General features: G+C 48.1%; 1 protein-coding gene across 5 annotated transcripts in view; it reads left to right on the top strand.

Moving 5' to 3' along the window:
• Tns3 (tensin 3) overlaps positions 1 to 24,789 on the top strand; it is a 208,695-nt gene that overhangs the window by 126,394 nt on the left and 57,512 nt on the right. For all 5 annotated transcript variants that reach the window (XM_090332534.1, XM_090332532.1, XM_090332533.1 and 2 more), the window contains 3 exons: positions 8,502 to 8,631; positions 9,384 to 9,449; positions 9,990 to 10,094. In XM_090332534.1, the coding sequence (XP_090188660.1) occupies positions 8,502 to 8,631; positions 9,384 to 9,449; positions 9,990 to 10,094 (301 nt within the window). The remainder of the gene's footprint in view (positions 1 to 8,501; positions 8,632 to 9,383; positions 9,450 to 9,989; positions 10,095 to 24,789) is intronic.

The raw sequence follows: 24,789 nt of genomic DNA, 5'->3' as shown, positions 1-24,789 counted from the left end.
AGGACCACCTTGTGGCTGAGCAGACAGTTAACTAGCTAGGGCTACATTCCTAGCCAGTTAACCATGCCAGGTTCTTGAAAGAATGCGTATGCTGGCCAGCCCGTGCCAGGGATGTTACAGGCCTCCTCCGTGAGTGCCGGAGATGTTCAGGGGTCCTGTGGCAGTTATTCAGTGGCAGGGAAGGAGAAGCCAGATCTGTTGGTAGAACTGGGGAGGTAGAGGTCTGCAGTTTGGGCGTGGGGGTGGCCAGGTGTCTCTGGAGATGAACTCATGCCACAGGCACTTCATCCATGGATGGCTTGTTGCCATTAGAAATGCTGGCAGACAGGAGATTGTCGACCTTTGCCTGGGAGATAACAGCTTGTGATAAGATAACTTCCTGTGCCCAGTTTCATTCCTCACACGGAATATTTTTAGGGTTACATTATAGTTTGATTTCTGCTTCCTGTGTTTGTGGTTCCTTTTTGTCCATTCTGCATTTGCTGTCTGTACTGTTGTCAGATGGAAGCTAGGTAATGCGGGTGACAGTGGAGCGTGCATTTTTCCATCCCACGGGCTCGTGTTTCCTGGTACCTTTCTTAGATGTACCCAAGAGCTTTAGACTTGATCTTGAAACCTTAAAAGCACTTTTTATGCGTTGTATTTTTCTGGGGCTGCTTAATGATGAGGCACATGACTGCTGCATTACTGGTAGGTGGTGCGTGCGTGCGTGTGTGTGTGTGTGTGTGTGTGTGTGTGTTGGTAGTGGGGCTTGAACTAGGGGCCTTGTGCTTCCTCTTGGCTTTTTTGCTCAAGATTTCCATTTGTGCCACAACACTTTACTATTTGCTCTTTGTTGGCTAATTGTAGATAATAGTCTCACAGATTTGTCTGCCTAGGTTGGCTACAACCCATAATCTTCAGATCTCAGTCTCCAGAATAGCTAAGGTTATAGGCATGAGTTACCTGCTCTCAGCTAGCGGAGCTTCTTAAGCAATAAGGATTTATTTTCTCATAGCTAGTACCAGAGTAGGTATCGTGTCCCCAGAGACCTCCCTGTTGGACTTGTGCATCCCAGTGCCGCCCTCACCCCCCTCACCTCCCTCCCTCACCATGGCCTCATCTCATAAGGACAGCAGTCGTAATTCCCTAGGACCTGTGCCAGTGGCCTGTGTCAACTTAAACGTGCTTTATACAAACCCTGTCTCTAAAATAGAGGCCCTGAGCACTTTTACTTATAAGTTTGGGAAGACAGGATTCTGCCATACACCTCTGCTCCTTAACTGAGCTATTCTAGAATGTGTAGCCAGGCTGATGGTGGGATACAGTGCTGTTGATTACCTGGCTGCTTTAGCTATATGGACTGTCATCAACAAGTACTGGTAAGCCTGTGGGGATCGGCTATGTAGGGACACACTTAGGCCCAGCTCCCAGAGTCGAGGCTGTGGTTGTTTAACAGATGAGCAGGGATATAACTCACACATACAGAACTTAACGCACCAGTGTATTTCCAGAGATGAGAGCTGAATTGATGATAGGCAAAAGACGTCCTTTTCAGCAGGTCAGACAGGGTGTGGCTTCAGAGCAGAGCTGGCAGCTGAAACCGAAAAGAATAGGATTGTCCCAGTCAACAGATAATCAGCTCTATAGTTGATGTTGTGCCAAAATTCAAACATCTTGAAGTCATTGGTCTACCTGAGAAGGACCTCAGAGGTCAGCATGGGAAGAAAGAATACCTTCACATGCCCATTGTCGTTGTGGCTTACTGGGGAGAGATGTTTGAATTGGATCATGTGTCCTGAGCGGTAATGCAAGCATAGACTCATAGTCTTTCTTTTCCATCCATGTCCCTAAAATGGACACAAGGGGACAGACAGACCACACACACACACACACACACACACACACACACACACAGCCCTTATTGCTTTCATATATTGTCCTTGTCCCTGTTTCTGGCTTGTAACCCGCTACCATGCTCCTCTGTGCCATTTTCCTCCTCCCCCACCAAGTCCTGGGGCTTTCTCAATGCTAGCACTCTATCACTTGAGCCACAGCACCATTTCTGGTTTTTTCTATGTATGTGGTACCAAGGAATTGAATCTGGGTCTTCCGGCATGCTAGGCAAGCACTCTACCACTAGGCCAAACTCCCGGCCATCTGGCTCTATTAAGCTGGCCTGCTCTGTAAGGCCCAGGTCATGCCCTGGCTGACTTCCTAGCCTTCATTTTTCTGCTTCCACACAGCATCTTGTCCTTTTCAGTTTAGCAGGGCCTCCTTGATTTGATCACCTCCCCCGTATAGGCAGGTAAATTTGTCAATCTTTGCTTATTAGAGACTGTATCCTCAGGTATGTTGGGCAGAGGTGAGGTCAAGTTCATGAAGACACAAGGGGAAAGCGCAAATCCATTTGTTATTCTTCTGACTCTAGAAACCAGCCAATGATGTTATTACTGGTAACAGCAGTTGACATTAACCCTTTATCTGCCTTGACCTACACATCACTGGCCTACTATCTTTCTCCCTTCCACACCTAACCCAGTGTATGTGTGTTGTGTGTGTGTGAGTGTGTGTGTGTGTGTGTGTGTGTGAAAGAGAGAGAGAGAGAGAGAGAGAGAGAGAGAGAGAGAGAGAGAGAGAGAGAGAAAGAGAGAGAGAGAGAGGGAGAGAGAGGGAGAGAGAGGGAGAGGGCAGGCGCAAGTGTGCCAGTAATGGGGCTTGAGCCAGTAATGGGGCTTGAACTTACGGCCTGGGTGCTATCCTGTAGCTTTTTTTCCTTTTTGGCAAGGCTGGAGCTCTACTACGTTAGCCACAGCTCCACTTCCTGATTTTCCTGGTAGAGGAAGGTAAGAGTCTTCTGGCCTTTCCTGCCTGGACTGGCTTGGAATTCTGGTTCCCAGATCTCAGCCCTATGGGATTATGGATGTGAGCCACTGGCTCTCTGTTCCCTTTGGTCTTCATACCTCCCTTTTCACAAGGCCAGTCCACCCTTCCCTAGATAGGAAGGACCTGGCTCTGGCTCTGCTGTTATCAGGTGAGAGGCTGCACCTTGTAAGGGCTGCCCTCTGATTACACAACCCTGCTGTGGAATTCGAATGGGCTCAGGCCTGGCAGGGCTGGCTGAGAGCCGGGGCCTGATCTAGCTTGCCCCCTCCCAGCTGACTTCTTCCGTCCAGGCAGGGCTTGTAAACACTTTTCTACCTACATGCTCTGTCTTGCTCGCTGCCCGGGCAAACCATAGCCACTTGTATTTTGTCTTCATGCTTGCTATTCTGAGCCCTTGTCATAGTCACTAGGCTTATTCACTCAGTGAAGTCTCCTCAAGGGGAAGGGCATTATTGTTTGTTGTTTCTACCTTGTTAGAGACCAGGAAGAGTGGAAACGTTCCTCCCTCTGCCCCAGGAAGGTTGTGTGGACAGATAGCCATTGTACCTACCATTGCATTCTTTTCTTTTTCCTTTCCTTCTTGTTATTTTTAAGTAGTTGTACACAGGAGTTGCCATTCACCACAGACCTTCTTTTATGATTATTTTGAGTTTCTTCAGCCTAGGTGGGCTTCCCTCCACTTTGTTCAATTCCATACCATGAACTCCATGGAATTCAGATTTTCCCCACCCCCTAGCAGCTAGAATTTGATAACATTTATTGGTTTGGAGTCATGAATTGCTGTATGGAGACAATGTAAAATCATTACTGCTCAGCTCTAAGGGTCATCTTAGTTCCTGTCATTCTGTACCAGGTAGACACTTCGTCTAAAGTTTGGCTGTCATTGACCTTCAACTAGTAGTGTTCATATTCTCCAAGGACTATGAGTCCCTTGAGGCCTTCTCAGCCCCACCAGAAGATATGGATAAGAATGTGGCTGTCATTTGTGTTAAGGGCTCTTTGTGGTCCCTGCTACTTCATTTGGAAAGTTTAGGGGGAGTACCTCTGAGTAGGTATTGCCATTGCCATTGGCTGCTGGTGGTGATTTGAGGGGGGCGGAGTAGGTAACGCTCAAATGGGAAACCTGATATCTGAACTAAAGGCAAGTAGGACTGGAATTGTTGCTTACTCTTGATATCCTTGGTGCTAGGTGCTGTTTCTCCTGCGTTTGGAGGGTTTGAAATAAAAGTGTATTCCTAGGCCTCAGAATTAAGCCTATTAACCTATCAGCTCTCCTTATCAGCCTGGTGGGCCAATTCCTTCTCCGCTTGAGACTTTCACATGCCTGCCCTTTCCACTCCGGTGTTGATGGGGCCAAAGGAGGGCCTGGCAGATTGTCACCATGAACTTAGCGTACAGCAAAGGGCTTAGGCTCATTCTGTGCTACTATAGGAGAGCAAGATTAGACCAAGACTTCCACACTCTTTCCATAGACAGAGCAAGATGTGTTAGGGGTATCTGGTGGACATTATTAATCAGCAGTGATTTTGAAAAGGCAAAAGAGGAGGACTTCGGCCTGAGCTTTTTCAGTCAAGACGAGCACTGTACCACTTCAAGCTATAGCTCCTCTTCTGGCCTTAATTGGAGACAAGAGTTTATGGATTTTCCTGCTCTGGTTGGCTTTGAAGAATGATCCTCAGATCTCAGCTTCCTGAGTAGCTGGGATTACAATTGTGAGCCACTGCCTGTGGCTTCTTAGTAGAGACAGTTTTGAACGTCAAGGACCTACTCTCCAGAGGCTTTTACCCTTTTAGGTACTACAGTTGTTCCTCAAAATACAAAAGTTGGTTCCAAATCCCGCATGGATCTAAGGATGCTTGGGTTGTATATAAAATAGGATGGTGTTCGCATCACCTATCCACATCCCTTTCTACGTCCTCTCTTACACACGCTACATGTGTAGGCATTATTCTGTATGCTTAGGGTAAAATCACATCACAATATCTGAATAAGTTTAGTACAAACTGTGTGTGTGTATGTGTGAGTGTGAGTGCATGTGTGTGTATATACGGGGGCTTGAATTCAGGGCCTCAAATTTTTCCTTGGCTTGTTTGCTCAAAACTGGTTCTCTATCCCCTGAACCACAGCTCCACTTCCAGATATTGGGTGATTAATTGCAAATGTGACTTTTCTGTCCTGGATGGGTTGGAACTATGAACTTCCTTTTTTGTTTTTCTTTTTGGTTGGTCCTGGGACTTGAACTCTGGGCCTGGGCATTATCCGTGAGCTCTTGAGCTCAAGGCTACCACCTTTTCTCTGGGCCTGGGAGTTGTCCCTGAACGCTTTAGCTCAAGGCTCCTGCCATACCCCTTGAGTTAATTGGAGATAAGAGTCTCACGTTCTTTAGTGCCCAGGCTGGCTTTGAACTGCAATCCTCAGATCTCAGCCTCTTGAGTAGCTAGGATTACAGGTGTGAGCCACCAAGCGGCTAGAACTATGAACCTCCTATCTCAGCCTCCTGGGTAGCTGGGATTCCAGGTGTGAGTCACAAATTCTTGGTTTCCATACCAGACCCAGCATTGCTTTGTCTGCTAAATGTAAGGGGCACACCTCTGAGCTCTGGCAGCCAGTGGTACAGGGCAGGTAGTTTCAGCTACAGGCTAGCCTGCTGTGTGACAGGGCTGCTATGATGGCAGCAGAGGTCCTAGCTGGTCAGGATGGGGTTTGGTGGGAGGCAGGAAGCGTGTGCAGGTGCGCCAGGCATCTCACCCGCAGACCCTTCCAGAATATGGCCCAGTAGGTATTTCCTGGCATGGGGTTTGCCAATACACTGGATTTCAACCCATAGTCCTCTCCAAAGAAGGACATCACAGAGCCCCGAGCATGCCTTGTGTGAGGCTTCTGGGAGCTGTGGTGCCATCTTTACTCTGGGGTGCAGGGCCAGACCTTGCCCTTCGGCGCTGGAGAGTAGTGTCAGGATGCCTCAAGGTGAGCCTCAGTGTTTGTGAGGACCTGGAGTAGAAACTGCATTGACCAAGTGTCCTGCGCTCCAAGATGGAGGGAGGGGAAGAGGTGGGTTGACCCACCCTGACAGGAAACAGTTATGCAGGCCAGGGAGGCAGCCACAGGGTGAGCAAGCCCATGTCACTCAAAGCAGGTTGAAGAGGAGAGTTCTGGCAGAAATGAGCTGTAATCTGCAGGTCACCTCCTCCAGGGGTCCTCCACACAGTGCTGAGTTTGGTGCTGAGCTTGTGGTCTGCCTCTTTTCCTCTCTGTGAGTAAGCTGAAATTTCCTTGTTTTTTTTCTTTTGATTTTCCATTTTTGATTCCCTGTGTATTGACAGGAACTGATGAGCTGGGCACTGGTGGCTCATACCTGAAATCCTAGCTAATTGGGAGGCTAAGGTCTGAGGATCATAGTTCAAAGCCATCCCCAGCAGGGAAGTCAATGAGACTCTTATCTCCAATTAAGCACCCAAAAGCCAAAAGTGAATGTGTGCCTGAAGTGATGGTGTGCCAGCCTTGAGAAAAAAAGCTAAAGGACAGTGTGCCCAGGGCCTGAAAAAACTTGAGATCAAGACTGGCTTCAGATCTGGGTTCTCTTTACCTGCCCTCATCTCCCCCACTTCCTGGTATGCTGCTATCCTTGAGGTGGGAGTGTGGATTTAGCCTCCTTCCTATGCCTGGGCCAAAGCACTGGGCAGAGGACAAGTTTAGGAAGGGTTTGAATGCACACAGAACATTCTGGAAGGATAGCAGACTGCAAAGGCAGTCTTTGATCGAGTTCTCTTGAAGACTCAGCCAAGACACCAGAGAAGAAGAAAAGACGTGGAGCCAGGATGCCATTGGACACTGGGAAGCCAGGAGAGGAATTCCCAGTCCTCGCAGTGCTGTGTGCCGCTAGCAGTCTGCTGAGCCCAGACCCCCGAGGGCCAGGCCTGTGTTTGTCCCCGTGTGTTTACAGAGTCCAGTGGCGCCTCATGTGCAGCTAGCCACCAGCTTGTGTTTGTCAATAAGGAACATTGCGTGTGGCCCTCGGTATGTCTGTTATTTATTAGCCTGTTTCCTGGCTGATAGCACAATGTACACAAGTTCTGGGCCTGCTCACCAGCCTTGGTGCCTGGCTCCTTGACTTTCCCAGCTTTCGGGACATCCTTTTCTGTAGGTTCTGTGGGATGTTTTCTCTGGACACTGGGCAAAGTTGCTGTCATCTGAGAAGTATTGCAGCATAGCTGATTGGGATTATGCTTTGTGCTATACCACCCCTCATTGAGATTTGTAAAGTCTGTGAGTTTTTCAAGCCATCTGCCACCATGAAACATGGTCTTCAGCACGCTGTTTTGCTCACTGAGGAGATACTTGAGGGTGTCACTGCCTGTGACCCACCCCTTTGATCTGAGTTATGTGTCCCCACTCTGCTGGAGTGAGAAGCAGGGCAGCCCGGGGTGTCCAGAGGGGCTTCTCTCTGCCCACAGTGCCCTGTGGTGCCACACCCTGCTCCTTTAGTGGCCTCCAGCCCCAAAGCAGGATGGTATGGCTGAGTTCAAATCACAGAGGGATACATTTTTTTGTTTTTTGTTTTTTGTTTTTTTGCCAGGGCTTGAACTCAGGGCAGTGTCCTTGGACACTTTTTGCTCAAGGCTAGCACTCTGCCACTTGAGCCCCAGGGCCACTTCTGACTTGTTTCTGAGTATGTGGAATTGAACCCAGGGCTTCGTGCATGCTACGGGAACAGTTACACTAGGCTATGATCCTGGCCCCAAAGGAATACTTTTGATGGCTCCTTTAAAAACAACGGCCTTAAAGATATCCCAATAGCTGTACACAGGACTTTAAAAAAGCCATTCCTTTCCCCCTCTCCTCCTCTCTGTCCTCACCAAATGTCTCTTCTGTAGTTCTGTCTCAAGCCTTTCCCCCTTCTACATTTCTTACATGTCTCTCGTTTCTTTCTCGTAGTTCTCATAGACACAGCATGTCTATATATCACCGAGAGCAATGGATGGCCATTCATTGTTATTTTTGGTGGTAGTGTGTATGTTGGTACCGAGGCACAAATGACGGGCCTGGGTGTTGTCTCTTAGCTTTTTTTCAAGGCTAACTCTTTACCACTTGAGTCACGTCTCCATTTCCTGCTTTTTATGGTGGTTAATTGGATACAAGAATCTTGTAGAGGTTTCTGCCCTGGTGGCCTGAGCCACTGGCACCCTGCAGCGTTTCTAAAATCAGAAAAATCTTGATGTTTTCAATTGAAAAATCAGAATGGAAAGCAAGATTTTAGAGGAAAGGTAAACTTCATCACAATGAATTGTTCAAATCTGGAAATAGAGAAACTACAGGCTTCCAATCCTCAGATGTCCCCAGGGGACAGCTCTACAGGGAGGTGGGGCCTGTCTGATCCAGGTCAATCCGGATATTTTGGAACTTTTGCTTCCATTGAAATAGTGCAAGTATCTCAGGGATGTAACTGTGGTGTCTTCCCTGTCACACAGCCGTGCTGTGTGCTTGTCTGCCTCCTAACTTCTTCAGACCCACATTCCCAGAATTCCAGCACACATCCCTGTACTTTGGCTGCATCTGTCCCAGGAGGGCCCACACCACCCACACCTCTGCAAGTTGGTGGCTCTCTCCCACTGGGCATCTGTTTTCTCTTTCACCAGGTGAAATGCTACCATAAGAAGTACCGATCGGCTACTCGTGATGTCATCTTCCGCCTGCAGTTCCACACTGGGGCTGTGCAGGGCTACAGGCTCCTGTTTGGGAAGGAGGAGCTGGACAATGCTTGTATAGGTATATGGGACAGCTGGCTCTGGGGTTTCTGGGTGTGAGTGCTCTTCTCTGTCCTTTTACCCTCTCCTCCCTCCATTTTATGCTTCGTGGCAAAATTCTTACCAATGTAAAGAAAACCTGCTAGGAATTGATGGTCACAACTATACTCCTAGCTACTCAGGAATCTGAGAGCTGAGGATCATAGTTCAAAGCCAGCCTGGACAAGAAAAGTCTATGAGACTCATTTCCAATTAATTAGCAAGAAAACAAAACAAAACAGAAACAGAGCTGTGGCTCAAGCAGGAGAGCACTCACTTGGGGCAAAAGAAATCTAGGGGACAGAGCTCAGCTCCTGAGTTCAAATCCCAGGAATGGCATGCACATTTTTTTTTTAAACCTGTCAGTCTGTGGAAAAAAAAACTAGAGAGAATGCATAGAAGCACAGATAGTTCAGATGTGGGTGTAGTGCTGTACTGATGGAAATGTCAGTACACATCGGATGCATACTCAGGAGTCCTCATCTCCCCACATGCTGTAATGTGATTGTTTGTTTATTAATTCATTATTTGTTTGTTTATTAATTTATGGCAGTCCTGGGCTTCAGCTCAGGGCCTGAGCACTGTCCTTGGGCTTTCTCAAGGCTAGAGCTCTACCACTTGAGCCTCAGCCTCGGTATGTGGTACCGAGGAATCGAACCTGGGTCTTTGTGCATGCTAGGAAAGCACTCTACCACTAGGCCAAACTCCCAGCCTGTGATTGTTTATTTTATGCAGACGATCGTTTCCCTGACTATGGGAAGATTGAGTTGGTGTTCTCAGCCACACCTGAGAAGATCCAAGGTGAGTAGCTGGGTAGGACATGGGTGAGGCTGGGTGTTGGCTCTGACAGAGGACAGTCCTGCGAGTCTAGGGGCTATGCTGTCTCCCACCTTTGCCCATGTATGGAAAGGTTGAATAGCAATCTATTTTATTTCTTTATTTTTTTCAGTCTTGAGGTTTAAAGTTGGGGTCTGGGCGCTGTCCTGTTGGTGTTGATTGAATGACTGAAAGCTTTGCGAGCCTCAGGGCTGGGCTCTGAGGTGCAGCATCCAGCACATTTGGCCTCATCTGTCAGGTGATCCAGAAATTGGGCTCAGAACCACAGTCCTTAAGTGACCAACATCCATCTTGTGGTTTCCCTGAGCTGTCTAATTGCTGTTTAATTGGTCAGAAACTATTCGTTCTCCCTGTGATTAGCACCTTTTTGTGGGAGGAGAAATGGCGAGTATTGTTTTCAGTGTTGTATTCAAGTCTAGACCCTTAGCTGCCCTTACTCTTTGGGTCAAGCGGCTGCAGGGACTGGGCCTGGCCAGGACTGATGTTCCCCCTGTGACCCCACAGGGTCCGAGCACCTGCACAGTGACCACGGGGTGATTGTGGACTACAATACGGCAGACCCGCTCATCCGCTGGGACTCGTATGAGAACCTGAGTGCAGATGGAGAAGGTGCGTACTCTCACCGCACTCACAGGGGCCGATGGGAAGGAGCAGGGAGCATGGTATAGTCCGACGGCACAAGCCGTGTGTTCCTAGAGACCAGGCATGGGCTTGGGGGACAGAGTTTTATTCTGAACCTGTCATAGTAAGTGGATCATCAGTGAACTCCACTCATGCTCCTCCTTGCTGAGATGGTGTGTGTGTGTGTGTGTGTGTGTGTGTGTGTGTGTGTGTGTGTGGTCTCTCACTTCCTGTTGTGCTGTACACCTTTGGCTGTAGTCCTAATTGCTTGTTATTCGGGTGTCCCCATCTTGGGGCTACATCGTTTCAACCTCCATGGGTATAAGTCTGTTTTGTTGAACACATTTGCTGTTCATGCAGAGTATAAAATGTGAGTCCCAAGGCAGAAAAAGGGGTGAAGGGACAGTCATCTGTATCTCTTGGGGTTACCGAAAGGATCACTTAAGAATCACATACTTGGAGAACTCAATTCCATTCTGGCCTCTGCCAGAAGTTGGTGTGGGAAGAGCTATGTCACATCCTCATGTATCTCTGAGTTTCCAGGGACATTTTGGGTACTCTTTGGCTGCTGTCAGGGACACTGATTGTATCCTTGGATGGAACAGCAGGCTTCCTTCTGTGTGTGCTGAGGAGATAGCTAAGCCTTCTCGCGTTATGTGGGATGGAATTTTAGCAGAAGGGATTGTTGAGGTATCAAATCCACATAGACCTGAGTTGGGGTTCAGAGCTGGAGTATGAATGCTATCGGTGTAAAAATGGACATGAAATTTAAAGGACACAGCTGTGGTAGAGATGAGCCTTTCTTTATAAAATCTCCGGTGTATCTTTTTGTTGTTGTTGTTGTTGTTGTTAGTTGTGGGGCTTGAACTCAAGGCCCAGGCGCTGTCCCTGAGCCTCTTTGTGCTTAAGCTAGAGCTCTACCACTTGAGTCACAACAGCTTCTTTGGTGTGTGTGATACTGAGGAATCGAACCCCGGTCTTTGTGCATGCTAGGCAAGAACTGTACCCCTAGGCCACACTCTCAGCCCCCTATTATGATCTTGTACCACAAACTCTCTGATCTCAGCCTCCTAGATAATGAATATTACAGTACAAGCCCAGGAAACCCCCTTAATGCTGTGGGCTAGGAGAGGCTGGGACCATAGGAAAGGAAGGGGTTTCTGGAAGTTCAGGTCCCAGGGCATAGTCTATATGCGGGTGGTAGATGTCTGGTGGACAGTACAGCCATGTAGACCTTGGTGAGGAATCTGCTGCAGAGTAGAATTGTGTTCTTGGCCCTCTGAAGGCACCCTGGCATTATCTCTGGGCTGGCTCCAATCCCATAGCCCCCATCTGGAGTCAGGCTTATAATCATTTTACAACCAGAGGCCCAGTACTGACAGGGCCCAGGACCATATAATACAGAATCCGTTAAAGATTTATATGGCTTTATATAGAAAGAGCAAAGAAAATAAAACAATTGAGTGCTCTTTTACCCTTTGGTATTTACACGGGAATTTATAGAAAATGTGTGGAAGTGGTGTGTGTGTATGTGCACTTGTGCGTGCGCTCATGTGCATTTGTGCATGTGCATGTACTGTGTTGGCTGCTTTTTCATAACTGACAAAATACCTGAGACAAACAACTGATTGTAAGTTAATGTTGATTCACATTTTAGTGGGGAGTCTCAGTCTATAGTTAATTGGCCGTGTTGTTTGGGACCCTGTTGTAAGATGGATTACCTGGCAGGAAGACCCCAGGGTGGCCAGGAAGCAAAGGGGAGAGGGGAACCTGGTTCCAATGTCCCCTTCAAGGGCAGTTCTCAACAGCCTAGATTCCTTCCACCACGTACCATTTCCCACTGGCTTCACCCTGGGACCAAGCCTATAACACATGGGCCTTTGGGCGGATGTATCACTCAGACTTCCTATTGCTCTGACAAATACCCAAGAGGAATGATTTAAAAGAGACTTTATTTATTTATTTATAATCCTCATGGTTCCATTCCATGATCAATTGTCCCCCCCTCCCATTTCTTTTAGCTTGTTGGCAAGGCAGAAGCATTATGGTGGGTCGGCCTGGCTGAGGAAAGCTGCTTCCCTAGGTCATGGCAGCCAGGAAGCAGAGAAAGGGGGGGAAGGGAGGAAGGAAATTGTGTGGGGAGGGGGAGGAAGAACGGGGCAAGATGCATCCTTCACAAATACTTTATATACCCTGCTGAAGTAGTCAGAAATGAAAAGTGCATGTGGCCCCAGACATGTTCCCTCCTCTTTCTTTATGTGGCACTGTCTCACTCTGTGCAGGTGCACTTGGTACATGCTGCACTGAATAGCCTTTCTGGCTTAGGCAAGCTTCTGGAGGCCTGAAGTCCAAGTATAAGATGGCCATGTGGTTAGATTTTGGCAAGGGCCTGATCTGGTTACTAGTGGCTGGATCTTGCTGTTGTCTTCTGTGGCAGGAAGACAGTTGGGAGAGCAGGCTGAGGCCTCTTCTAGAAGGACATTCATCTCTTCCCCTGATCTCTGATGCTATCATTTTCTCCACCCGTTAAAGAATGAAAAGGCAGGAAGTGTTTAAACAGTAAGTGTATTTGAAAGTAAAAGGAGAGCCTTGGTTGTAAAAGTTGTCCCCAAGAGGCTCCAAGTGGAGTCTTCTTGGTGGGGAGTATGGGGACTCTTCTCCTACATTTCCCCTGGGCCTTGCACAGTTTGCTCCCCCAGCTCTTTTTTTTTTTTTGGCCCCTTTCTCTTTCTGGCCCCGCTCGCTCCGGCCCGGCCAGCTCTCGCTTGCTCCTGGCCCCGCTCGCTCCGGCCCCTTCTCGCTCTGGCCCCGCTCGCTCCGGCCCTGCTCGCTCCGGCCCGGCCCTGCTCCTGGCTTGCTCTTGGCCCCGCTCGCTCCGGCCCTGGCTTGCTCTGGCCCCGCTCGCTCCGGTCCGGCCAGCTCTCGCTTGCTCCTGGCTCCGCTCGCTCCGGCCACCACTCGGTTGGGCTCTGTTCACTTCAGCTCAGCTCGCTTCTTTCGCTCTCTGTCGCCGTCGCAGTCTTGTCTCTGCCACTTTTCCGGTTTGGTTGTGTCTCGTCTCTGCCACTTCCGGCTTGGTTGTGTATATGGGATACCGAGGAATCGAACCCGGGTCTTTGTGCATGCTAGGCAAGCACTTTAACCGCTAGGCCAAACTCCCGGGCCCATCCCCCAGCTCTTTTTGCTGGTGAAGTAGAAAAGAAGCATTTGAACCAGAGCCCGAGGCATCATGGGAACAAGAAGCACCGCCATGCCTCCCATATTATCAGCTACAGATCTGCCACTTTTAATCTCTGTTTACTTAACAGTTCCCCATTTCCCCCCCTCAGCTTGACCTTCCTGATCTAATCACCCTCCTAATGCCATCTAATTGGGGTTTAGGTTTCAACACAAGAAATTTGGGCTGCAACAGATATTTATAGCCTTCTGCTGGGACAAGGGGCAGAAGTTCCCTGTGGAACGGGTGGTTTTTCACTCAGTGTCTCCGGTTCGGCCAGTATGGATGGGATGAAGGCCCCATGCTGCAGGCTGTGGAGGTGGAGGTGCTGGGGCCAGGCAGATGGATGCCCTGGAGAGTCGGCACGGGTTGCGCATCAACCACCGACAATTGGGTCTGGGTATGAGTAGAGAAGGGCTAACAGCAATCAGAGGGGCAGGTGTGCAGTGTGAGAAACCAACTAAAAAGAAATTGGGAGCCTTGGCTGGATGCCCATGGGAGAGGGTGGGGTCACGGCAAGGGTGCCAGGCAGACAGAAATGTGCACTCTGCAGCCAGTGTCATAGCATAGCTGTCCTATGAGCAAGCACACTGGGCAGGGGCAGGTAGTCTGTGTTCTTGTGAATGAACTTGTCTCTGTAGAAATGTGATCATACATATATGCCTGCATATGACACATTTCAGTATAACACACTGCAAATTGGCTGTGCAAATGCCATAAATTACTTACATTCCTAAGTGAGGCTGGGCTAGACGTGCATGTGTGCAGGGCGATCTTTGATCAAAAGATTGTAGTGCAAGATTGTGGTGCAAGTGTGTTGAGGCTTGAACTCATGCCTGGGCACTGTGCCTTAGCCTTTTCACTCAAAGTTGGTGCTCTTCTACTTGAGCTACACGCCCACTTCTGGCTTTTTGGCTGGTTAATTGGAGTCTCATGGGCTTTCCATCTGGGCTGGCTTTGAATTATAATTCTGAAATCTCAGCCTCTTGAGAAACTAGGATTACAGGCGTGAGCCACTGGTAGGTACGAGGCTTTCTGTGGTGTCTTCATGAACATGTTCCATCTGCACTCTGGGGATTCACCTGGCCCATCAATCCCGAGACTGCTTCATCTCCAGCACACAGCAGGTAGGCTTCACTGGGGTCTAATCTGAACCCCTGCGTTGGCTATTCCAATACAATTTAACTTTCCAGAAGCCTAGGATGAGAAAGAAATTCAGTGGAGTGACTTCATACTTTTCATTTTGTAAATCAATTGATGTTTGAATGAGATTTGGAAGAAATGCAGACTACGGTAAAGAAAGAAGGAAAGTGCTTACTTAGATACTACTTATCTTTGGTACTTTAAGCCTGGTTTCCAAATCCTATTTAAATGGATCAGGACAATAACAAGTCAGTGTTTTTCTTAGAACCTGAATTTTCACTTAGCTCATATCTGTGAACATAAAGGTGCATTTTATAAAAGGCTTCCATTAAAATGGTGACCACAGCAAATTTCATCCTACTGCTGTGCTTTTCTGAGGCCTCTGCGTTTTCATTTTAACACCAAGGCTACAACGAGTGCCAGAGCAGAATGGTGACCCATGATGGAGAATCCTGTCCTGCCTTCTCCTCCCTGTCCCAGCACCCTGGCACTGGGGAGACTGTCTTTCTCCATCTGACTGTAGTTTCTGCTCTTGCTTGGAGTCTGGGATTCCTGTCCTGTGTCCTTGGGTAAAGTCATGGCCCTGACAGGCAGAAAGAGGAGTCTCTCAACCAAATTTCTTGCCAAGACCAAAACCCCATGCAGCATTAGTCCAGAGAGCTGTCTGAAACTTGGAGGAGTAGAGAAAGTTTTCTCAGCCTCTGAAATGCCTTCTGTTCCTGCTAAATTGTTCTGACCTCAACTCTGTGCTAATCCTTAGTGGTTATTTAAAAAACAAAACAAAACAAACCCTAAAAACAGAAATCTTGACTTAAGCTGTATTTATCTCTAGAAAGTCCTGTTATTCTGGGAGGGGTGGGGGGCTCCGTTGGTGCCTTCTTCTGTGAGAAAAGTGCTGCCTTACATGTCTAAGCACCATGCCCTACTTTCTGAACTAACAGAGGAACTGGCCTTGAATCTATTCCAACAGGGTTCAGCCAGCCCAGTGTCCATGGTTCCATGTGAAGACACAGTGTGGTCAGAGTCACTTTTGTCCTACAGATCTCTGGTCCTGGTGGACTGTGGCTTGCTCTGCTTGCAAGCCTTGGGGTGCTCACGCCCCCTCACCATCTGAGATGGAAAACCATCTCAGGTCACTTTTAAAGATAAAGGAGTCTATTTGAAAGGCCAAGGAGCTCAAGTAGGAAAGAGGCCTGGGGTCCTTATGGCAGGTACAGGGTTGTCTGTGGCTCAAGGTCACACAGGACAGGAGCCTTGGTTGGTGCACTTCCTCATTTGGGACTAGGTGTTGTGCTAGGTGTCCATCGATTTCACACTTTCTTGTCACCCAGTGAGGATGGGGCATTTTTATTTTTAATGGCTAGAGGATCAGGTTGGCTGTGATTGGATAAAGAAAGCCCTAGAAGTGCTTATCGCTCTCAGCATGGCATGTCACCACCAGCAATAGACAGGACAGATCATGCCTGTTCTTTCTCTTCTTTGGCCCAATGTGGTGGAGTCATGCTTCACTCTGGCATGATGTCCTTGGGCTTTCTCATAGCTCAAGCTCTACCACTTGAGCCACAGCATCACTTCTGGCTTTTTCTATGTATGTGGTACTGAGGAATCGAGCCCGGGTCTTCATGCATGCTAGGCAAGCATTCTACCACTGGGCCAAACTCCCAGCCCCTTGCTGTCTTTTCATTTCAACACTGGCTATAGTTAGATGGTCTAAACATGTCTTCTTCCAATTCAGACTTTTTTAGTGCCAATCTTAGGGCTTGAACTCAGGGCCTGGTTGTTGCCCCTGAACTTCTTTCTCGAGGCTAGTGCTCTACCATTTGAACCACAGCTCCACTTGTGGCTTTTCTGGTACTTCATTGGAGATAAACAGTCTCACAGATTTACCTATTCGGGCTGGCTTTGAACCTTGATCCAGAGATTCTGAACCTGAATATTTAGGATTATAGACATGAGCCACTGGCACTCAGCCAGTTTGGGGATTTGTGTTTTCTGTCTTCCTTCCTTCCTTCCTTCCTTCCTTCCTTCCTTCCTTCCTTCCTTCCTTCCTTCCTTCTTTCCTTTCTTCTTTCTTTCTTTCTCAGTCCTGGGGCTTGAACTCTGGGCCTGAGCACTATCCTTGGACTTTTTTCTTAAGGGTAGCACTTCTACCACTTGAGCCACACAGGACCACTTCTGGCATTTTTATGTATGTCATACTGAGGAATGGAACTTGGGTCTTCATGCATGCTAGACAAGCCCTCTACCACTAGGCCAAACTCCCAGCCGAGATTTGTATATTGTGTGTGCCCTGTGTGTTCTTTTGTACATGTTGTACAATTTTCTCAGTATCTTCAGTGAAGTTATCCTGAGACACTCCTCCATGCCAAAACACACCGTTGCCTAAGTCACCTCTATAAAATGACATTGTACTTGCACAGAAATTGCACACACCCTCCCATAGACTTTAATTCATTTCCAGACTACTACCAGTTACCTAGACCTAGTACAATGTAAATATTTGTTTCACTGAATTGCTTAAGGTGTGATAACAAGATAAAAGTCCACATGTCTGGTACTGATGCAAGTGTTTTTTTAAAGTATGTTCTACCCATGGTTGGTTTCTTGTTTGCTTGTTTGTTTATGCTGGTACTGGGTTTGATCTTGGGGCCTGACACTGTCCTTTAGCTTTTTTGCTTGAGGCTGACCCTCACTCACCTACTTGAGCTACATAGCCCCACTTTCCGCTTTTTGGTGGTTAATTGGAGATAAGAGTCTCACACACTAAGTTAGCTTCAAACTGAGGTCTTCAGATATCAGCTTCCTCAGTGACATGAGCCATCCACACTTAGCTTCACAGTTTGAATCTATGACTTCAGAGCTGTTTCAATAGTCTCTTTCGATTGGGCTGTGATTTGGGTGTATGGTCAGGAATTAGAGAAGAGTGGAAGAGAGCGGCTCTATTTCTCCTATCTATGAGTTCTGAAGAAGCCAGCCCTTCCAGATAGGAAGTATGGCTGGGGCATGTTCATATACAGGATGGATGGGTGTGTGTGTGTGTGTGTGTGTGTGTGTGTGTGTGTGTGTGTGTGGTGGGGGGGGTGAACAGGTCATGTTTATCAAGTTGGAATGCATCAGGCCTAGTGTATGCTGGGAGAAACTGCAGGACTGGAGGATCCGAGGGCAGGAAGACAGAACAGGGCCAGAGGATCAGAGGATACCCTTAAAACTTCCAAGACTGGAGAATGGGGAGGATTGTGAAGGGGGAGTAGCCCCTCACAGCCCACAACCGAGCAAGGCATCTCTGAGGAGGGGGGTGCTTTAGATCCCCCAGGGAATGGAGAATAAGACTTGAGAACAGTCCAAAGGGAGGGAGAAGGGCAGGGAAGTTTCCTTTTCCCTCCCTCCCCCCCTTCCTGCCCCCCTCCCTCCCTCTCTCCCTCTCTTCTTCCCTCTTTCCTTCCCTTCCACTCTTCCTTCTTTTTGTGTAGTACTGAAGTACTAGGGCTTTTTTGTTTGTATAGTGCAGGGGCTCTGACACTTAAGCTAGAGTTCCACTGTTTTTTTGTTCATTGAATATTAGTATCTCATAGATATGTCTCCCAGGCCAAATGTGATCCTCATATCTCAGCCTCCTGAGTAGCTAGAATTCTAGTTGTGAGCCACCAGAGCCTGGCCAGGGAGGGAAATGTCAAGAGTGTGTCCCCCCACCCCGGGGGGCGGGGGCTTGCAGAACTGCTCTGTCACTTCAGTTCCTTGTCTTGACTTAAGGCTTCCTGGCCACAACTCCTTGCTGTCATTCGAGGGTAAGCAACGTGAGGGACCTCGCCTTACTGGGTTTAAATGGACACCTTTGTAAACATCCCCAGCACTCCACCTGGCTTCCCAGACAACCACAATTGTCTAGAGCTCACACTGTGGCTGCTGGCTGCAGACAGTCTGAGGGGCTCAGAATTGCTCTCCATCTTTGCAGTAAGGTGCGGTCCTGAAACAGGATGCTCCAGGATGCTCTGCCAGGCTCCTGGGACTGGGCTGCTGATGACAGGAAGTTGATCTGGAAGCTCTGGCCTTGGTTGAGGTTGAACATAGCATGTTGCCTCAGGCTTCTGTCATTCGAGTGCTGCTGTTCTGAAAGTGTATTTCCTCCCCCAAACTCGAGGATTTCAAGGTCTGAGAATGCAGAGTAAGTCTCGGCAACTTGGTATGGAGGAAGGCCGCTGGAATCTGCCACATTAGCCTGGTGCCAAGCTCTGCCTCCTGTGGACTGCTTGGGCATGCGCAGTCCTGCCTTCAGGAAGGTGTGGGCACTGCCCAGGAGTCCAGAAGCCCATCTGTCATGTCTGACCACAGCAGCCACACGGGATGCTGGACCCTACACCAGCCCATGGAAGATTTCCTTAGATCTTGCCTCGGTGACACAATAAAAAGAGTGTGATTCACCAGAGAATAATGATAGCTATTTGGGAATAGAAATGGCTGCAGTTGCTTGCAAGTAAAGGGACATTTGGGTTGGTTTGCTTTTTGTTTCCTGTATTTTTTTTTTTTTTTGGTCAGTCATAGGACTTGAACGCTGTCCCTGAGCTCTTCAGCTCAAGGCTACCGCCCTACCCCTTTGAGCCTCAGTGCTACTTCCGGTTTTCTGTTGGTTAAAGAGATAAGAGTCTCATCTTTAGTGCCCAGGTTGGCTTTGAGCTGTGATCCTCAGATCTCAGCCTCCTGAGTAGCTAGGATTACAAGTGTGAGCCACCAGCATTCAGCTTGTTTCCTGATTTTTATAACAGGGAATCTCTGTCTCTGAGACTGGCCTCAAACCTTCTATGTATAGTCCAGGCTGCCCTTAACCCACGATACTCTTGTCTCAGCCTCCCCTCCCATGTGCTGGGATTCCAGGTGTATTCTGCTCTACCTGTTAAAGGGGAAGGGTTCAGGTGCTGATCTGTGGCCATCAGCTTTAAGAACATGAAATGACACAGGTCTGAAGTGGAACAGAATGTTATCTTTGTAGGACTTCTGCTCTAGTCAATTTGTTAGGGACTCTTGAGGAAGGTGAAACCTGGCCCTCTCAGCAATATTGTAGATCTTTCTTTTCTTTTTTTTTTCTTTTCCTTTTAATTTTGCCAGCCCTGAGGCTTGAACTCAGGGCCTGGGCACTGTCCTTAAGCTTTCTCAAGGCTAGCACTCTACCACTTGAGCCACAGTGCCACTTCCGGCTTTTACTGTATATATAGTACTGAGGAATCAAAGTCCGGGCTCAGTACATACTAGGCAAGCATTCTACCACGAGGCCATGTTCCCGGCCCTAGGAGATCTCTTTTTCCATAGCCTCCCTGTTTTTCTATATAGTTTTGGTTACATTACAGTTTACACAGGGGACTATTTTTGATTTGGACAACTTCCACATTCTCAGATAGGCTCTCCTAGGTGCTGCATGTTGAGAGAGACCGTTGAAGGGAAATAGTTTATCATGATATACCTGTGCCATGGCAAGTGCTGTCAGGCCAGAGGGTTCTCTGCCCTACCCTGGACCTCCCTTTCCTCCCTCAGTTCTGAATCAAAGCTACAAGTCTCTGTTCCTGGAGCCCGCTGGCTCCAGCAGTAACAGGGCTGAGCAGGGCTGCATGTGTAGTGTGGTATTACAGGCTTCCTTTGAAAAGCCAACCTTCGGAATTAGGAACTATGATACAGCCATGGAGTATCCCCCCCCCACCTCTCTTTCTCTCTTTCTGCCAGTCCTGGGGCTTGAACTCAGGGCTTTCCTCAAGGCCAACGCTCTACCACTTGAACCACAGAACCACTTCTGGCTTTTTTCAGTGTATGCCGTACTAAGGAATAGTGCTAGAGTGCGAGGCAAGCACTCTACCACTAGGCCAAACGCCCAGCCCCTCTTCCATTTTCTTAACAGGCGGGCCTTTTGATATTGTGTTTGGGACTTCATTATGGGAAACTAAAAAAAATTAGGCTTGATGATGTGAGCATTGCGTGGAAACAGAATAGTTTTTTTTTTTTTTTTTTTCCACCAGTGAGTGAGCTGATTTGTTACCTAGAATCTGTTCTCAGTGAAATTAGGCCAAATGGTTAGGGGAAGAGTAATTTTGCGTGTTGATGATAGGAAATCTGCCAAGCTTAGACATGTTGAGGAGTTGCTATTGGACTAGGAGAGAGGATGTGGGCAGCTCTGCAGGCCTGATGCCCTGACTTCCTCCCCCTCCACCCTCCCCCACCACCCATAGAACTGGGACAATGCTGGACCCTGCAGTTTCCAGCTCTATGGGAAGCCAAGGCTTCCTGTGGACTCCTGGACACATCCTCCGTGGGGCCTTGGCGAATGCTATCAGATCTCAGTGCTCCTGAGGGCTGGTGGAGAGCCACACCCCGCTCTGAACTTAAGACTTGTTTTAGACTCTGGAATCATGACTTCACGAGAGAAATCAGATCAAGTCTCCAGTTGGGATGTTTCTTTCACTGATAGGGGCCCAAGTCAGAGTCAGCTGGGAAGTTTTTATGAATGAATAATGTTCCATTGTGTGGGTTGTGGGCGGGCCATTGTGTTCCTCTGCTGATGTGCAATGAGATTAACTCCCTGCAAAAACAAAAACAAAAAACATGGACTGTAGTCTGGCTCTCTCCCACTTTAGCCATACTTCTACTTCTGGCTGTTTTTCGTTATTTTTTTTTCCATATGATATTTTTGTTGTAATTATTAGAAGGGTTACATTATATTCACCAGATAGAAGATGTATTACTTCACAAACATTGATACCCTCACTATTCTTTTTCTTTATTTCTTTTTAATTAGAGATAGAAATCTCTAATTTGTCTCCCAGTCTGACCTGGATGGTCAGATTTCAGCCTGATATGAGCCACCAAGAGCCCAGCATTAGAACTTTTTGAAGAAGATGCACATTCTTCTACTTGAGTTCACCTTGGGAGAGCCTCAGATCTTTGATGTTTCCTAACACTTTTCTGAGATTTCACATCTTTGATCATGTCTACTTGTTTTCTCCTGCCTTTTGAGAGTCTCAAACAGGACATACTGAACACACACACTGCAGCTCCCTTTCTCATCTGGCCAGTTTCTTTCAGAGATGGTTGAAAAAAGCAGTCCAGTTTTGGGTCGTCATTCCCCTCCCTTCATTATACATATAATCCCAGGCACATAATTGTAACTTTTCAGGGTTAAAAGGTTTGAGGCCTTTCAAAACCTTCTGAGCCACAGAGCTGCCTTCTGGCTAAACTATATCAAAGCTTCAAAAGATCACATTGTTTCATGAGAAGTTAATACTAATAGCCTCTGCAGGCCTATGTAATCAAAACCTACCTAGTGGGAAATGGGAAACCAAAGGGCAGTTCCATGTAAGCCAGGAGAACTGAGCCTACAAGGGGCAAGCTGACACATACTTTATGTGGACCCCTGGTAACTCATTTATAAAGCTGTCCTCAATTGGGTGCCCGTGGCTCACACCTGTAATCCTAGCTACTCGGGATCTGAAGACCACAGTTTGAAGCCGGTCTGGGCAGGAAAGCCTGGGAGACTGTTTATTTCCAGTTAACCAGCAAAAAGCCAAAAATGAGAGTTGTGACTCAAGTGGTAGAACACCAGCCTTGAGCAAAAACACAAATAATAAGCAAGGGTGGGAGGTCCTGAGTTCAAGCTCTAGTACTACCATACAAGCAGTCTTTTTCTGTCTTCAAGCCAGGTTGTTCAAGTTCTGCTCCGAGTCTTCATCATTATCATTATGACCATCATCACTACTACTATTATTATTTTCTGCTAATTCTGGGGCTTGAACTAAGAACGTGAGGGTTTGTTAGGTTTTCTCCTTAATGCTGGAGCTCTCACTTGAATCACAGCTCCCCTTTGGGCTTTTGATGATTAAATGAAGATAACAGTCTCATGGACTTTACTGCCTGTGCTGGCTTTGAATCTTGATCATCAGATTTCAGTCCCTTCCTTCCTTCCTTCCTTCCTTCCTTCCTTCCTTCCTTCCTTCCTTCCTTCCTTCCTTCCTTCCTTTCTCCCTCCCTCCCTCCCTCCCTCTCTCCCTCCCTCCCTCCCTCCCTCCCTCCCTCCCTCCACCCCCTCTCTTTCTCCTTCCTCTTTTGATGCTTATTTTTTGGAAGGAAAACAGGATGTGTGGTTAAGTCAGAGCCTGCCTTTAATGCAGTGTTCCTATCTGCTGAATGGGAGCCAGTATTATGCCTTCCTTTGATAGCAAGGTGCTATGTTTGATTGCCCACTTGGCAGAACTTCTTGCATAAGGGGCACGCTGAAGACCCTTTCTCCTGGGGGATGAGGGGAGCCTATCTCATGATTTTGTGAGCAGAGTGTGCCTCTGATGTGTTGGGTAGATTTACTGACAAAATGTCCTCTGCTCTGGCTTGCAGCCCGAGCAGGTCCTCCTGTTCTTGCTGATTGAGTGGTGACATTTACAAGGGTCTGATGGAGCCTGGGATTCTGATGGATATTAGAAGGGGATTTTCTTGTTTGTGATGTCATCTTCTATTGGCTCAAGTGTGTGAAAGTCCCTGTGGCTGATAATCAGCACATGTGAAGGGGTATAGCCCCCCTTTTTGGCGGAGGCCCACCCAAGTTGCATTTAATAAGGCTTGATGAAAAGAGTCACTGGTGGCTCAGACCTGTGATCTCAGCTACTCAGGTGGCTGAGTCTGTGAGACTTTTATGACCCATTAACCACGAAAAAGCTAGAAGTAGAGCTGTGACTAAAGTGAAAGACCTCCAGCCTTGAGTGGGGTTTAAAAAGCTAAGTGACAGCACTATCCAAGCCCTAAACTCAACCAGAACTGGTACGCACGGGCACACACACACACACACACACACACACACACACACACACACACACACCTTTTTACAGAAACCACAAAAGAACTGTGGTTAGTGTCCTTGCTCCAGCACCTTTTTGCTGGGATGAGGGAAAGAGTGACTGCAGGAATCAGGCTGAGGGAGTGTGGGGGAGCCTTTTGCCCCGCCTCTTGAGCCTGCACAGTTCAGATTTCACTAAACTTGATTGCAGAAAACCCCGCCCTCCTGTTTACACTGCACCGGCCGGTTTTCTTATTCCTTTTTTTTTCTTCCCTTTTTGACTGAGTCCTCGTGTTGGCCGCCCAATCTTCTACTTGTACTGGTTGGAGCTGGGAGGCTGGCTTCCAGCTCCCGGGGAAGGGAGGGAGGCGGGTGTCCCTACCGGATGTTGCTGAAGGCTTGATCCAAGGGACCTAAGCTGAACATCTGGACTGAGAGAGCTGTGGGGTGTTAGGAAGAAAGGTAAGCAGTTAGCATGTGCTTGAGTGTGAGCGTGTGTGTGTTCACGTGTGTCCACGTGTATGCACGAGTGTCCCTCTCCCCACACCCCCGTGCCCATGGCACACCACCAGTTTGTCTTCGGAAAGGCTCCAGCTACCCAAAACCAAATTGCACATGCTCTGAGACTTGCCAAGACTCCTGGCTGGGAAGAAATGGGCTGGCGAGGGGATGTGGGGGTTGTGGCATGGAGTAGTGGGGGTGGGGAAGGACCTGGCTCCGGCTGGCCTGCTCACCTGCTAGACTGGTTTGGGAATGCTTTACTTGTTTGCTAGCAGGAGGAGGCTAACTTCCCTGCTCCTCTCTTGAGTGGAGTTTGCATTGGGTTCTTCTGGACCACTCAGGTGGTCTATCCTGAGACTGAAGGGCCTGCTTCTTTGACTAAGCTGGAAGGAGTTCCAATTAGTTGGGTGTCCATGGGACATCAGCTAGCTAAGCATATCCATGGGAGCTGGTCTGCAGTGTCAGAAGGAGCCAGAACAGGTGTTTGCATTGGTCATCACTTATGATGTGGGGGGAGGAGGCAGTATACTGCTCTGCACAGCTCAGATGTAGGTACCACTTAGCAAGACCCTCCCCCCTGTGCAGCCCCCCAACACGTTCTGGGCTAGCCTTTTCAGTACCTTGGGACCTACATACAGCTCTCCTTTAAGGTCACATTCTAGAACCTCACCCAGTGAGTGCCTGGCTGAAGTGGGGCTCAGCTCCTTTCCAGGAAGCAGTTTGTGGCAGGGGGGCGTGTCTGTATGAAAACTCAAGCCTTGCTTTCATTATGTTTTTCCTGTTCTGTATTTCTCCATAAGTTAGGCTGCCTGATTTTTTTGCCTGTGGGTGCGAAGCTGTGCTCCCTGTGGGGGGATTTTCCAATGCCCTGGGGGAAATCTTTTGGTTTGGATGTTCTTTTACTGCAGGTGCCAGCCCTCTCCTGCTCTGCAGCTTTTGAAGGAGAGCTTCAGGTTTGGGTGATTGGGAAAGAAGGCTGAACCATCCAGGGAAAGAAGTCTCAGAAGGCATTTATTTCTGGA

The sequence above is a fragment of the Megascapheus bottae genome, chromosome 5 (assembly GCF_031878675.1).
Source record: "Megascapheus bottae isolate mThoBot1 chromosome 5, mThoBot2.hap1, whole genome shotgun sequence".
In the NCBI taxonomy this organism is placed as follows: domain Eukaryota; kingdom Metazoa; phylum Chordata; class Mammalia; order Rodentia; family Geomyidae; genus Megascapheus; species Megascapheus bottae.
The sequence above is the reverse complement of the archived record's forward strand: the minus strand, read 5'-3'. Positions and strand labels throughout refer to the sequence as shown.